This window comes from Bos mutus, chromosome 2, assembly GCF_027580195.1.
Source record: "Bos mutus isolate GX-2022 chromosome 2, NWIPB_WYAK_1.1, whole genome shotgun sequence".
NCBI lineage: Eukaryota > Metazoa > Chordata > Mammalia > Artiodactyla > Bovidae > Bos > Bos mutus.
Window position 1 is genome coordinate 91,285,680 of NC_091618.1, and position 14,340 is coordinate 91,300,019.

The 14,340-nt window shown below is 37.8% G+C and overlaps 2 protein-coding genes across 2 annotated transcripts in view; both read right to left on the bottom strand.

The window, feature by feature from the left end:
• Positions 1-14,340, bottom strand: part of NEB (nebulin) — a 220,916-nt gene that overhangs the window by 89,198 nt on the left and 117,378 nt on the right.
• On the bottom strand, positions 6,352-12,919 carry LOC138992136 (nebulin-like). The gene is made up of 6 exons (XM_070390314.1): positions 12,761-12,919; positions 11,050-11,154; positions 10,312-10,419; positions 9,147-9,458; positions 6,804-7,006; positions 6,352-6,456 (listed from the first exon to the last, which is right to left on the bottom strand). Exons 1-5 carry the CDS (start codon positions 12,791-12,793, stop codon positions 6,878-6,880), a joined length of 687 nt encoding a protein of 228 aa, XP_070246415.1. The 5' UTR covers positions 12,794-12,919; the 3' UTR covers positions 6,352-6,456; positions 6,804-6,877.

Here is a 14,340-nt window from a genome sequence, read left to right on the forward strand (position 1 = left end):
AGTATGTTCTTTCTTTTTTTTTTTTTTTTTTTTTGTTGTTTTTATTTATTTGGCTGCTCTGGGTCTTAGTTGTAGCATGTGGGATCTAGCTCCCTGACCAGGGATCGAACCTGGGCCCCCTGCACTGGGAGCTCAGAGTCTTAGCCACTGGACCACCAGGGAAGTCCCAGTATGTTATTTCTTAAGTAGATAAATGAAGATTTTCAATTGGAGTTTCAATATCAAACTCTCAAAAATTAACAAAATGAATATACAGAAAAGTACAAGGATATAGCAGACCTGAAAAGCATTATCAACCAATTCTACAATATTAAGATTTATACAATTTTCACACAATAGTAGGATACAAGTTCTATTCCAGTTCCCATAGGCAATAAACCAGGAGACACTGAAACATATCCAGGGACATAAAATAACATGCAAAAATTTCATGGTCTAAAGGTATTAAAGTTATAGAGAGTCTGTTCTCTTATCACTGTGGAATTATGTTAGGAATCAATATCAAAAGGTATCAAAAGGTATCTGTAAATAACCCACATATTTTCAAGTACAATGTGACATTTACCAAGAGAGATCTTTGACTTAGCCATTGAAAGCATCAACACAGCTAAAAGACTGAAAAAACACAGTGATTGCAGAGAAGAAAGCATCTAAATGAGAAATTAATTTCAAAATGAGAAATTAATATCATAGACACTTTAAAAAAAACCATGTATTTGAAAATTAAATGTCCATTTTTAAATGATGAGTGAATCTAAGAAGCCATAACAAAGAAAATTAGAAAATAAAGTTCACAATTATAATTTTTATTGAGACTTATTCAATTTGTCTGAACATATCATCAATTGACTTACCTCACTGATCTGTACGGAATTGATCTTTGCCATAATAACTTCAGGGGTGTCAACAATGCTGGTGAATTTGAGAGCCTCAGGCCTTGTGCGATACAACCTTTCGTTCAGGAGATTCTGGGCATTCTTTACTCTCATCACTTCCACGGAACCCTCTGGCAACCATCCAATACCCTTCAGCCATTCCAGGTCTGATTTGTACACGTTCTATAAGAAGGAGAGGACCACAGAGCTCAGAAGAGTCAATTCATGTACTAGAGTATGATGCCAGCAAACCACACACGAACTCTACTTAAACCAGCTGGGTGGCCAGTGCCGGAAAACTCAAGGATCAACATCAGATGTTAACACTTGAGTGTTACATCTCCGGCACACACCTCTGTAAGTTTAGAGGACCATATAGGAACTGGAGCAGGGCTGGCAACAAGCACTTGTGGAATGAGAGGTCGCAATGACACGTAATTTTGTTTTTATGGAAGATTGAGCTTCTGTGCTCACTACTTGAAGCCTGCCTTTGACGTGCCACTGGGGATAACATCTGTAGGAATCTGAGATAAAAAGGTCCTTAGAAGCAGGTATGTGCTCAGTTGCTTGGTTGTGTCCAACTCTTTGGAACTCCATGGACAGTAACCTGCCAGGTTCTTCTGTCCATGGAATTTTCCAGGAAAGAATACTGGAGTGGATTGCCATTTCCTCCTCCAGGGATCTTCCTGACCCAGGGACTGAACCTGCATCTTCGGCTCTCCTGTGCTGGCAGGCGGATTCTTTACCACTGTACCACGTGTACAATGATAAAATACATACATACATCTATGTACACTTCTTTTTCTCTCTCTAAAATTATTTAAATATATATATAAATATATAAACATATATTTACACATTTTTCCTATATGTGTCAGATAAACTTGAAATCCAACATTTTCTTATGCTTACATCTGTTTCTGGCATTTAGATACCCGATCATGCAAATGTAATAGATCAGGACAACTGAGATTGAAATGGTCTACCTAATTACATGGAATAAGAGTGATTTTCATCTTGACGAATAAGGCCTTCTAAAAGAAGGAATCCTCTATAAGATATAAAATGTTCAGAAAAACTCCATGGAAATATACAGAATATGTTAGATTCTGTTAAGATCAGTATTTAAATTACATCCTTAGGGAATACACTGTGACTAGACACACAGACACACATCTCCCAGGAGTCTGGAGACAGGATACGCACATCGCTCTGCAGTTCGTAGGCTTTCTTTGCCTGGATCACATCATTCTGATCTGGCAGACAAATCCACTGGTGCAGGTAATTGCGATAATCAATGTCGCTAACCAGGACCTGGCACTTCTTGGCCTGAACGATGGACATCATGTCCAGCGGTGTACTGTGAATCCCTTTAGACTTCTCATAAGCTTTCTTGTATTCTCTGTCACTCTGAATCTTGGCAGCATGGATAGACCATACCAATTTGGGGTCGTCTTGCAGGGTGCGGAAGCCCACGTGGTGGCCCAGTTGCTTACGGTAACCTTCTTTGTATTTGTACTACAGGTATGAAAAAAGAGATAAAAAGACATATGAAAATAATGCATGAAGAGGACTTTTCATTAAATGCTTTTGGAATATTTTTTTAGCCTTAATGTGAATTGGCTCAACATGGGCAGTCATTATATATTTCAATTCACTTTAAGGAAATTAGACAGGGCTATTTTAGACCCTTTCATTGAAGATATGAGCAAGTCAGGAGGGATATAGTATGGTGGACAAGATTAACAAAAAAAATAATAGCTAACAGTTACTGAGCAATCACTATATGTCAGACACTATTATGAGTGCTTCAAAGTATTGCTGCTGCTGCTAAGTCGCTTCAGTCGTGTCCGACTCTGTGCGACCCCATAGACAGTGGCCCACCAGGCTCCCCCGTCCTTGGGATTCTCCAGGCAAGAACACTGGAGTGGGTTGCCATTTCATTCTCCGATGCATGAAAGGGAAAAGTGAAAGTGAAGTTGCTTAGTCGTGTCTGACTCTTAGCAACCCCATGGTCTGCAGCCTACTAGGCCCCTCCATCCGTGGGATTTTCCAGGCAAGAGTACTGCAGTGGGGTGCCATTGCCTTCTCCAAAGTATTAGGTCAATTCATATGAAACCGCTGAGTTCTTTAGTCAAAAATAGTTGAATAGATGCAATTATAACCTCATTTAATCCTTTTAACATCTCTATGATGTTGATATTAGTATTATCACATATTTCAAATGGGAAAAATAAGGCACAGTAGGGTGGCCATCATTATTGCCAAGGTTGCCTGGCAAGTGGAAATTAGGTCACATGGTCCCCAAGAGTACTGAAGGTAGCTGAGGTAGGAAAAAGTCATATGTGTGGTCTTGGAGACAGACAAGAAAGGTGCATGTTTCAGGAATGGAAAACAAGGTTGATGGTTCAAATCAGAAGATGACAACAAAAGGCCTGTGGACAAGTCTCCACTCTAAGTGTCTTAGGGCCAGTTTCTTTTCCTATATTTGGATAACACAGGAACATTTGGACAACGTGGGGAGAGAGAGAAACTGATTGACCATGGTTTTAGAGATAAAAATAAGAAAGAAGAGACAGCTGGATACATAAGATAAAAAATAAAGAATTTGAAGAAAAGGAATGAAGGTGGCTTAAAGATTTGGAGCTGGGCCTTGGTAGGATAATTGATTTGACTGCTGGTAAATTTTTAAAATACTGTTAAATGAACTTCAAATAGTTATTCAGAACATTATACATATGCCTCCAGTGTAAGATCTTGTGTATAAAATGTGATTTCAGTCTAAAGTTTAACATAAAACTTTCATCTTTGATTTGTGTTTATGGAGAATGTCATAAAAATGTGGAGGATTAAAAATCACATTGTACTGGCTCCTAAATGTTCCCTGAGAATTTCGTACAGATTCTTCATGATATTTCACTTCTACTTATAAACAACTTAGAAGCGATTTACACATAGACTTCACCTATGTTCACCTTAGTGTTTTTCACCCCATTTTAATATTTTAAAATAGAGTTTTTAGCACACAATTTAAAAGCAAATCAAACCAAAGCAAAATTCTTGAAAAATCCTTTCCCAATTTGTTGTATAGAGCAGAAAACCCACAAGGAACTAGAAGGAGCTGTACCTGCTGGCAATTTCTCTGGAGGCTTTGGCATGCTTGATTTCAATGGCATCTGCTCTCAAGTCATAGCCTTTCTGCTTGGCCTCATCCCAGTCTTTCTGGTAGAGTTTCTGTTGAGGGAAAACACAAGTTTGCTTATAAGAACTGCAAATCAGTGGACAGACTCACAGTAGTTATACTATGAATCATAAAGCACACTGTACCTGATGGCAGCTTAAGAAAAAAGTCACTTCTGAGATCTTCTTTCAATTATTGCCTATTTATTTTATGGAGCACAGGGTACTTGTGATTATAATTTTAAGGCTAAACATCTAAATCTACTATTGCTTGGATTATCTGCATCCATGCAGAGTAATGGGCTTTTCATGGCAGTGTCTTCTCTTGTGGAGCACAGACTCTAGGGCACACGGGCTTCAATAGCTGCAGTTCCTGGGCTCGGGCTCAGGCTCAGTCGTTGTGGCACATGGGCTTGGCTGCTCTGCAGCATGTGGGATCTTGCTGGACCAGGAATTAACCCATGTCTCCCGCACTGGCAGGTGGATTCTTTACCATTGAGCCACCAGGGAAGCCCTCTTATCCTTACTGTTAATTAATTATTTGGGGATAAATGAGGAGCTTATCATTAAGCTACTTTAAGCAAATGTTAAAAAATGGTAATGAGCCTCTTGATGAAAGTGAGAGTGAAAAAGTTGGCTTAAAGCTCAACATTCAGAAAACTAAGATCATGGCATCTGGTCCCATCACTTCATGGCAAATAGATGGGGAAACAATGGAAACAGTGACAGACTTTATTTTTTGGGCTCCAAAATCATTGCAGATGATGATGCAAAATCACTGCAGCCATGAAATAAAAAGATGATTGCTCCTTGAAAGAAAAGTTATGACCAACCTAGACAGCATATTAAAAAGCAGAGACATAACTTTGCCAACAAAGGTCCATCTAGTCAAAGCCATGGTTTTTCCAGTGGTCACGTATGGATGTGGGAGTTGGACTCTAAAGAAAACTGAACTATAAAGAAGGCCGAAGAATTGATGCTTTTAAACTGTGGTGTTGGAGGAGCCTCTTGAGAGTCCCCTGGACTACAAGAAGATCCAACCACTCTAAAGGAAATCAGTCCTTAATATTCATTGGAAGGGCTGATGCTGAAGCTGAAACTCCAATACTTTGGCCACCTGATGTGAAGAACTGACTCATTGGAAAAGACCTTGATGCTGGCAAAGATTGAAGGTGGGAGGAGAAGGGGATGACAGAGGGTGAGATGGTTGTATGGCATCACTGACTCAATGGACATGAGTTTGAGTAAGCTCCAGGAATTGGTGATGGACAGGGAGGCCTGGTGTGCTGTGGTCCATGGGGTCGCAAAAAGTTGGACACAACTGAGCGACTGAACTGAAGTGAACTAGTGGGCATCCTTGGTTTACTCCTGACTTGAATGAGAAACTTACTTACTTGAGCCTTGCCTTTGATTTGAAATTTACTCTTAGTTATGACAAGAAAATATTCATTTATTCTTATTTTGCTAAGACTTTATTAAAAAATAAGAATGGATATTTGATTTGGTCATACATCTTTTTAAATCTAATAAAATGAGCATACAATTTTTCTCTTTTGTTCCAGCATATTATCAGTTTTCTGAATATGAAATATTTTTGGCATTCCTGAATGAATCCTAGTTATTTGTATTATATCATATTCATGTACTATCAAATTTGATTTGTTAATATTTTATTTAAGATTTCCTCATTATTATTGGTCTACAGTTTTCATTTGAGGCAGTTGGACAAGTTTTGATAATGGGGAAGGTTTTCCTTCTTTCATTAGGCTCTATAGTTATTTATTCCTTAAAGTTTGGAAACAATTGCCCTATAAAATCATCTGGGTGACCCTGACATCATAGAAGAGTGAGGAGAGGTCTTTAATAACCCTCTTCACTTCTTATGTTTTTATTCTTTTCTTGGGGTCAATTTTAGTACTTTATAATTTCATAAAAAGAATCCCCTATATATCTGGGTTTTAAAATCAATTTAAATACCACTGTGAAATGAATTTTAATTATTTTATGTCCATCTGAATCTGTCATTCATTCCCCTTTCTTGTTTGTGTCTCTTCATTCCTCTTTCATCATCTTTCTCCTTGTTCCCTTCTCTCTTTTGTCATGTTGACATTGCCTCACAGTAACTGGCCTTACCCAGGGATTCAGAACCAGGGATCGGCCCCTCTCCTCACTCCTGGGCAAGGGCCTCCTTACCCACGCGATCTTCTCTTCCTTGCCTATGAAGAGTTCCCTGGTGATAGCTTCGTACCAACTGGGCGACTTTCCAAACAAAAGGGGAGTCTGTTGCAGTACTTACATTGCTCACGTTAAGAGCATTGGTTCTAGCAAGATTAATTTCTGGAGTATCTGGCATTATGTGGATTGAAGTTTTATCCTTGTCCCAAACTTCTCTGTACTTTGGCTGTGGAAAGAACCAATAACAAAATTACTTCACAGTTTGTAATTTTTCTAGTTGCAGTGTACAACTTTTGATTTTTCTGGTCCCAAATCTTTTCATATTAAAAATTTCCAGAATCTTTTTGCATAAGTTACTCAAATTTGTTATGAAATCTGTATTACCACCTTTCATGTGTACTTTGAGATTTTGTTTAGAATTAGTAAGCAGTAACAAAACAACCATGTCAACATCACTTACTGAAATCTTTGCTATCATCAATATTACTATTATCTTACAAATGGATTACCAGATTAATTATTTAGCATTCCTTTTATAACATGAATTTTAATACAGGACAAAATGTGACTCACAATGCTGATATTTTCAGCATTGGATTTCATGAGGACAACTTCAGGTGTGTCAACAATACTTGTGTACTTGAGTTTCACCACAGGTGTCCGATAGACACTGTCTCGAAGATATGCTGGGCATTCTTGACTCTCAGTACTTCCGGAGATCCTTCAGGCATCCAGCCGATGCCACGGAGCCACTCCAAGTCAGCCTTGTAGATGGCCTGGGAAAGAAAAGAAAGTCAGGAGAGGCAGGTTTTGTTTTTGTTTTTTTTAAATCTGTGGTAAAGTAAGAAAGCAGCTTTTCATGTTACATTTTTCTTCCAGAAACAAAAATCAAGCTGACCATGGGCCTAACAGAGAATTTCTCATATGCACAGCAGTGTTTTGTCCTGCTTTGTCTTCTCTGGTGTGTGGGTGTGTGTGTTCATGTGCATACACAAATTCTAGAAAGCAGAATGATGCAGAAGGGATGCCCTGCTTGGGGATGTGTGAGATTTTTGAATATCTTGGTTATCATCTCACTGGCCAATGCAGACTTTGAAAAAAATAATAGATTCTCCAACAAGTTCTCCACACAAAAGCCAGAATGGTCTTTACAAAATTCATCATTCAAATCTGATGTCACAACATCCTCCAAACCTATGATTTCCCATTGGCCTCAGGATAAAGATCAACATCTTATCATAGACTAGGCTGTGCTGATGGTCTAGCATGAGTCCCTCCTCATTCTTCCAACCTCATCTGTCACGGGCTTCCCTTTGACCCATATGTTCTGACCACACTGGCCTTTCAGTCTGTGCTTTATATACACTCTGCTTTGTGTATGATGTTGGTCATTCTGCAGGAATGGCCTCACAGTGTTTTCCTCACAACCAACTCCTATTCTCTTTTCTTATCTCAAATCAGCATTTCCCCAGAGAAGCTTTTCCCACCTCACTTTTTCATAGTGCAATGACCACTCTTTTTCAGCCATCCCATTTTTGCTGATATTCATTAGTTGACATCTGTTCCTTTATCATCAACGTGAACTTCCTTCAGTCAGGAACTTTGTCTTGTTCTTCTTTATTCACCATTGTGCCTTTAGTGTTCAGCACAAGACATGGTACATGGTAGGTTTAATAAATATTTTTAAAGGGATAATTAAGAACTCAGTCCCTAGTTGCACAATTTCAATCCCACTTGGGTTTTCTTTTTCAGGACAGCACTTCCTTTTGAACTGGGATTTGCATTTCCTCGGCTATCTCCACATGTTTTCTCAGGAATATGTAAGTAGTTAACCAGATAAAATTGCTTTATGTGAAACACCAGTTATGAATTTCATTAAAAACCGTTGTGTTCTTCAGAAATAGTATATCAATATTAACAGGATACAAATATCAAGCTAAAATAAGGAATAAGAGGAGTCAAAATGCAGGGAAATTTCTACCTTAGTGAAGAAGGTTATATGTTTTAGTGTGTGAAGTATGACAGATACACAAAATCTAGAAGGATTCTTGAAGAGGATTACATAGGTTTTGAAGCTTCCCTTTATCATTCTTTTTTTTTATTATTTTTTAATTTTTTTTCCCTTTATCATTAAGAACTTGATTGATATGCATTCTTTAATACACCAGTGTGATTCAGGTTAATGAAGAGACTGCATTTATCTAGAAACTGGACTAAATTCACCAAATGGCAATTGTTTCAAATGATGGGTATACTCTTCTATAACAAACTCATCTATTATATTAAAATATCTCCTGAAGCTTAAGGGAAGTTCAGATAATTAAAAGAAAGAATTCATTCTATACAAGAAACAAATATCCTGATGCTGGAGTGGGGTGCCATTGCCTTCTCCAATTAAAAGAAGAAATTCATTCTATACAAGAAACAAATATCCTAACAGAATTCATCATTTTCAAAAGATCGAATGGTTAGAAAATATAAGTAAATCTAAAAATACTTTGGGCAAACTAATGAAACATAATGTTGTGAAGAATAAAATGTTAAGGGAAATGAGTGAGCTTAGAGCATGCTGCTAATCTTTTAAATTAATTTCAAGGAAGACAGCCCCTGTCATTCTTCAACTGAAGAAACACGATGACACCAATATTTAATAAGCTACAAACAATGAATACATTAACAAAATCTATAGAAAAATTCTGGTAGTAGCACTAACAATGAAGATGAAAACTTTCTGAATAAGCCCAGAAGTAAGACTTGTGATTAACAAACTTAGTAAAATATCCCAGGGGAGTGCTCAGGCAGGGAAAGCATTCCTGAACATTGGAAGGAGTGACCGGGCAAAGCGGTAGAAGGCTGGCTTCCTGGGGAATAGTCACCACCCCCCCACCACCCCCAGGCACCACAGCAACAACTTACATCACTCTGCAGGTCATAGGCTTTCCTGGCTTGGATCACATCGTTCTGGTCAGGAAAGCAAGACCACTGGTGTAGGTACTGGCGATAGTCCACATCGCTTGCTAATGCCTGGCCTTCTTTGGCAGCGTTGATGGACACCATGTCCACCGGGATGGTGATCCTGGCCTTGTGGTCATTGTATGCCTTTTTGTACAGCCTGTCATTCTGCATCTTCAACACATTTGCCGCCCAGACCAGTTTAGGGTCTTCCTTGGCATTGCGACACCCAATGTAATGACCTTTCTGTTTCTCGTAAGCAGTTTTGTATAGATACTGGTGGATGTGAACAGAAGAAAGAAGATTTGTTTCTCCAAACTACTTCTGGACAGCCTGCTCAAATAACTCCCTCATATTACCCATTTGGGGGCACTGTTTTTCTTTAAATTCATACTACAAGTTTTATACTTGATACTTTGGTTTGCCTTCTACGTCTACATTCATGAAAACATTGTGAACATCTCAAAGGCAAGAACTGTGCTTCTGGGCTGTCCTCCAGTATAGGATTGTCCACCGTTTCCCAAACTTCAGTCATTGTGTGCCATTCCCACATGTTCTGCCATAAAATTTTGTGACAATACTACTTGTACTTCATATTTTACTTTGTCAACTTGATTTCTTGTCTACATAAATATATATCTTAAAGTTTAAACTTATTTACACTTTTTATTTTAAAATTTATAATCCTATCTAAGTGGGCAAAATCAGTGTTTTTCTAGCACACATTAAAACAAATGTAACTGTTTTAAAAATGCTTGTCCATGTACTACATAAATTTATCCCAGGAACCACCTAGGCATGCTGCACTTCAAGAAACAATAGAATTCTCTGTGCCCACTGGATCTCTGTAAGTGTTTATACATTAACTGATACTGATAAGATATTGAAAAGAAAACCCAGATCTGTGCTTAAATATATGAAGTGTGGAAATAAGCAGAGAAGTAAGTCATCAAATTGTTGTCAAAGTTGTTCTTGAATTTGGAATTTTAAAGCAAGACACTAGTAACAACGCCCTTCATTCTACTCAAATATAATTCCTGGGGAATTATGTTAAAGATTAGTACAGTTTTATCTCTCTGACTGTCTGTGAATTAGTGTTTGTTAAGGCCGAGCAAAGAGGAGCTCTCACATCACTGGCAATGTCCCTGGAAGCCTTGGCATGCTGAATCCCAATGGCATCTGCTTTCAGGTCATAGCCAGTCATCTTGACATCTTCCCAAGCTTGCTGATATTGTTTCTGCAAATGGAGATTGCAATGACACAGTCAATCTGAAGAGGGGGCTACTGACTACTGAACTACTACAGTAGTTCAGTACAATAGTTCAATACAGGCTACTGAACACTGTATTCAGTGTTCAAGAATACACGTTAACAGTTACACTGAAAAACTGACTTTCCCTTAAGATTTATAAAATAGACTGGTTTCATACTGAACTTAAATTCTAGTACATTTTAATGACATTTAGTAAAATTCTCTTCCCGGATCTTTTTTTTTTTTTTTTTTTTTAAGAAGAGAATTTAAAAGACAACAAATCATATGAAAATGAGAAAAATTATGTGTATGTAGTTTGGCTTTTAAAAGGAAAAATTAATGATAGGCCACTAAAAAGAAAACTAAATATTACTATACATGCATATCTATGTTTTGATGTCATGTGTTTGGTGTAAACTACATTTTTCCTACTAAAAAAGACAAGGACATATTATAAACACACACTCAGGTGTGTGTGCACACTTATCACTAAAGACTAGAAGTAAAAGGAATGTTAATGAAATGCCTATTACTAAGCGCTCTCTGAAGCACACTGACGAGAGGTTTGGTGAGGCAGAGAACACGGTGTGAGCAAGTGGCTGTGCAGGGCCTTACATTGCTGATCTGCACGGCATTGATCTTGGACTGCAGCATCAAGGGAGTATCAGCTGGTATGTTCACATTCGCCTTCTCTTTCTCCCAGGCATCACGATACAATGGCTGGTAAAAATGAAAAGCAGAGGATCGTTGATTAGTGAATAAGCCAATTACCACGTGAGTAAAACTATAGGTATGATGAAAGTTTCTCTTTGGATGTGTTCAGATATAAATGTAAATCGCATTTTGCTTTCATCTGTGTTTTTATTCAGAAGGTGCCAAAAGTGACTTCAACAAGAACACATTCATGTGTGTTATAAATGTAAAATGAATCAGAAACATGAACTAAACTTATCCTCTTTTATTTATTCACATGTAATTATCTGGCAGATAAGCCCTCATTGCAGGTAACTGTGATAATCCACATTTCTCATCGAGTCCTGGCTTTCTTGGCCCAAATAACTATCATAATGTCTAATACTGGAGCTGCCTCTAGACTTTCAACTTATTTCACCACTGAATAGCAATAAAAAGGTGGCAATTTTGTGATCATGGTATTAACTGGTGGACCTGTACACAGGCCAGGTTTCAAGATGTGTTCAAAGTATACATCAGAGTCTATGGAACATGAAGATGCCTACCACACTTATACTGACCAAAGAGTTATCTAGTCAAATGAAATGTGGATGCTGTTATTGATTGGTTATATGAGATTGTATCTGGATACATGCATGTTCAAGATTCAAGATTCTAATCCTGGTGTTAGCAATTTAAAGTTTACAATTTTTCTTTTCTCTTTTTTAAATTATGAAAGTATGATAACACATTTACAGGAGACTTGGAAGATATAGAACAAAGTTACATAGAGTTCTATTATATAGTATGTTATTTCTTTTTTTTTTTTTTATGTTGTTTATTTATTTGGCTGCTCTGGGTCTTAGTTGTAGCATGTGGGATCTAGCTCCCTGACCAGGGATCGAACCTGGGCCCCCTGCACTGGGAGCTCAGAGTCTTAGCCACTGGACCACCAGGGAAGTCCCAGTATGTTATTTCTTAAGTAGATAAATGAAGATTTTCAATTGGAGTTTCAATATCAAACTCTCAAAAATTAACAAAATGAATATACAGAAAAGTACAAGGATATAGCAGACCTGAAAAGCATTATCAACCAATTCTACAATATTAAGATTTATACAATTTTCACACAATAGTAGGATACAAGTTCTATTCCAGTTCCCATAGGCAATAAACCAGGAGACACTGAAACATATCCAGGGACATAAAATAACATGCAAAAATTTCATGGTCTAAAGGTATTAAAGTTATAGAGAGTCTGTTCTCTTATCACTGTGGAATTATGTTAGGAATCAATATCAAAAGGTATCAAAAGGTATCTGTAAATAACCCACATATTTTCAAGTACAATGTGACATTTACCAAGAGAGATCTTTGACTTAGCCATTGAAAGCATCAACACAGCTAAAAGACTGAAAAAACACAGACAGTGATTGCAGAGAAGAAAGCATCTAAATGAGAAATTAATTTCAAAATGAGAAATTAATATCATAGACACTTTAAAAAAAACATGTATTTGAAAATTAAATGTCCATTTTTAAATGATGAGTGAATCTAAGAAGCCATAACAAAGAAAATTAGAAAATAAAGTTCACAATTATAATTTTTATTGAGACTTATTCAATTTGTCTGAACATATCATCAATTGACTTACCTCACTGATCTGTACGGAATTGATCTTTGCCATAATAACTTCAGGGGTGTCAACAATGCTGGTGAATTTGAGAGCCTCAGGCCTTGTGCGATACAACCTTTCGCTTCAGGAGATTCTGGGCATTCTTTACTCTCATCACTTCCACGGAACCCTCTGGCAACCATCCAATACCCTTCAGCCATTCCAGGTCTGATTTGTACACGTTCTATAAGAAGGAGAGGACCACAGAGCTCAGAAGAGTCAATTCATGTACTAGAGTATGATGTCAGCAAACCACACACGAACTCTACTTAAACCAGCTGGGTGGCCAGTGCCGGAAAACTCAAGGATCAACATCAGATGTTAACACTTGAGTGTTACATCTCCGGCACACACCTCTGTAAGTTTAGAGGACCATATAGGAACTGGAGCAGGGCTGGCAACAAGCACTTGTGGAATGAGAGGTCGCAATGACACGTAATTTTGTTTTTATGGAAGATTGAGCTTCTGTGCTCACTACTTGAAGCCTGCCTTTGACGTGCCACTGGGGATAACATCTGTAGGAATCTGAGATAAAAAGGTCCTTAGAAGCAGGTATGTGCTCAGTTGCTTGGTTGTGTCCAACTCTTTGGAACTCCATGGACAGTAACCTGCCAGGTTCTTCTGTCCATGGAATTTTCCAGGAAAGAATACTGGAGTGGATTGCCATTTCCTCCTCCAGGGGATCTTCCTGACCCAGGGACTGAACCTGCATCTTTCGGCTCTCCTGTGCTGGCAGGCGGATTCTTTACCACTGTACCACGTGTACAATGATAAAATACATACATACATCTATGTACACTTCTTTTTTCTCTCTCTAAAATTATTTAAATATATATATAAATATATAAACATATATTTACACATTTTTCCTATATGTGTCAGATAAACTTGAAATCCAACATTTTCTTATGCTTACATCTGTTTCTGGCATTTAGATACCCGATCATGCAAATGTAATAGATCAGGACAACTGAGATTGAAATGGTCTACCTAATTACATGGAATAAGAGTGATTTTCATCTTGACGAATAAGGCCTTCTAAAAGAAGGAATCCTCTATGACCCACCTCCCAGAATATTGGAAATAAAAGCAAAAATAAACAAATGGGACCTAATTAACCTTAAAAGCTTCTGCACATCAAAGGAAACTATTAGCAAGGTGAAAAGACAGCCTTCAGAATGGGAGAAAATAATAGCAAATGAAGCAACTGACAAACAACTAATCTCAAAAATATACAAGCAACTCCTACAGCTCAACTCCAGAAAAATAAATGACCCAATCAAAAAATGGGCCAAAGAACTAAATAGACATTTCTCCAAAGAAGACATACAGATGGCTAACAAACACATGAAAAGATGCTCAACATCACTCATTATCAGAGAAATGCAAATCAAAACCACTATGAGATACCATTTCACACCAGTCAGAATGGCTGTGATCCAAAAGTCTACAAATAATAAGTGCTGGAGAGGGTGTGGAGAAAAGGGAACCCTCTTACACTGTTGGTGGGAATGCAAACTAGTACAGCCACTATGGAGAACAGTGTGGAGATTCCTTAA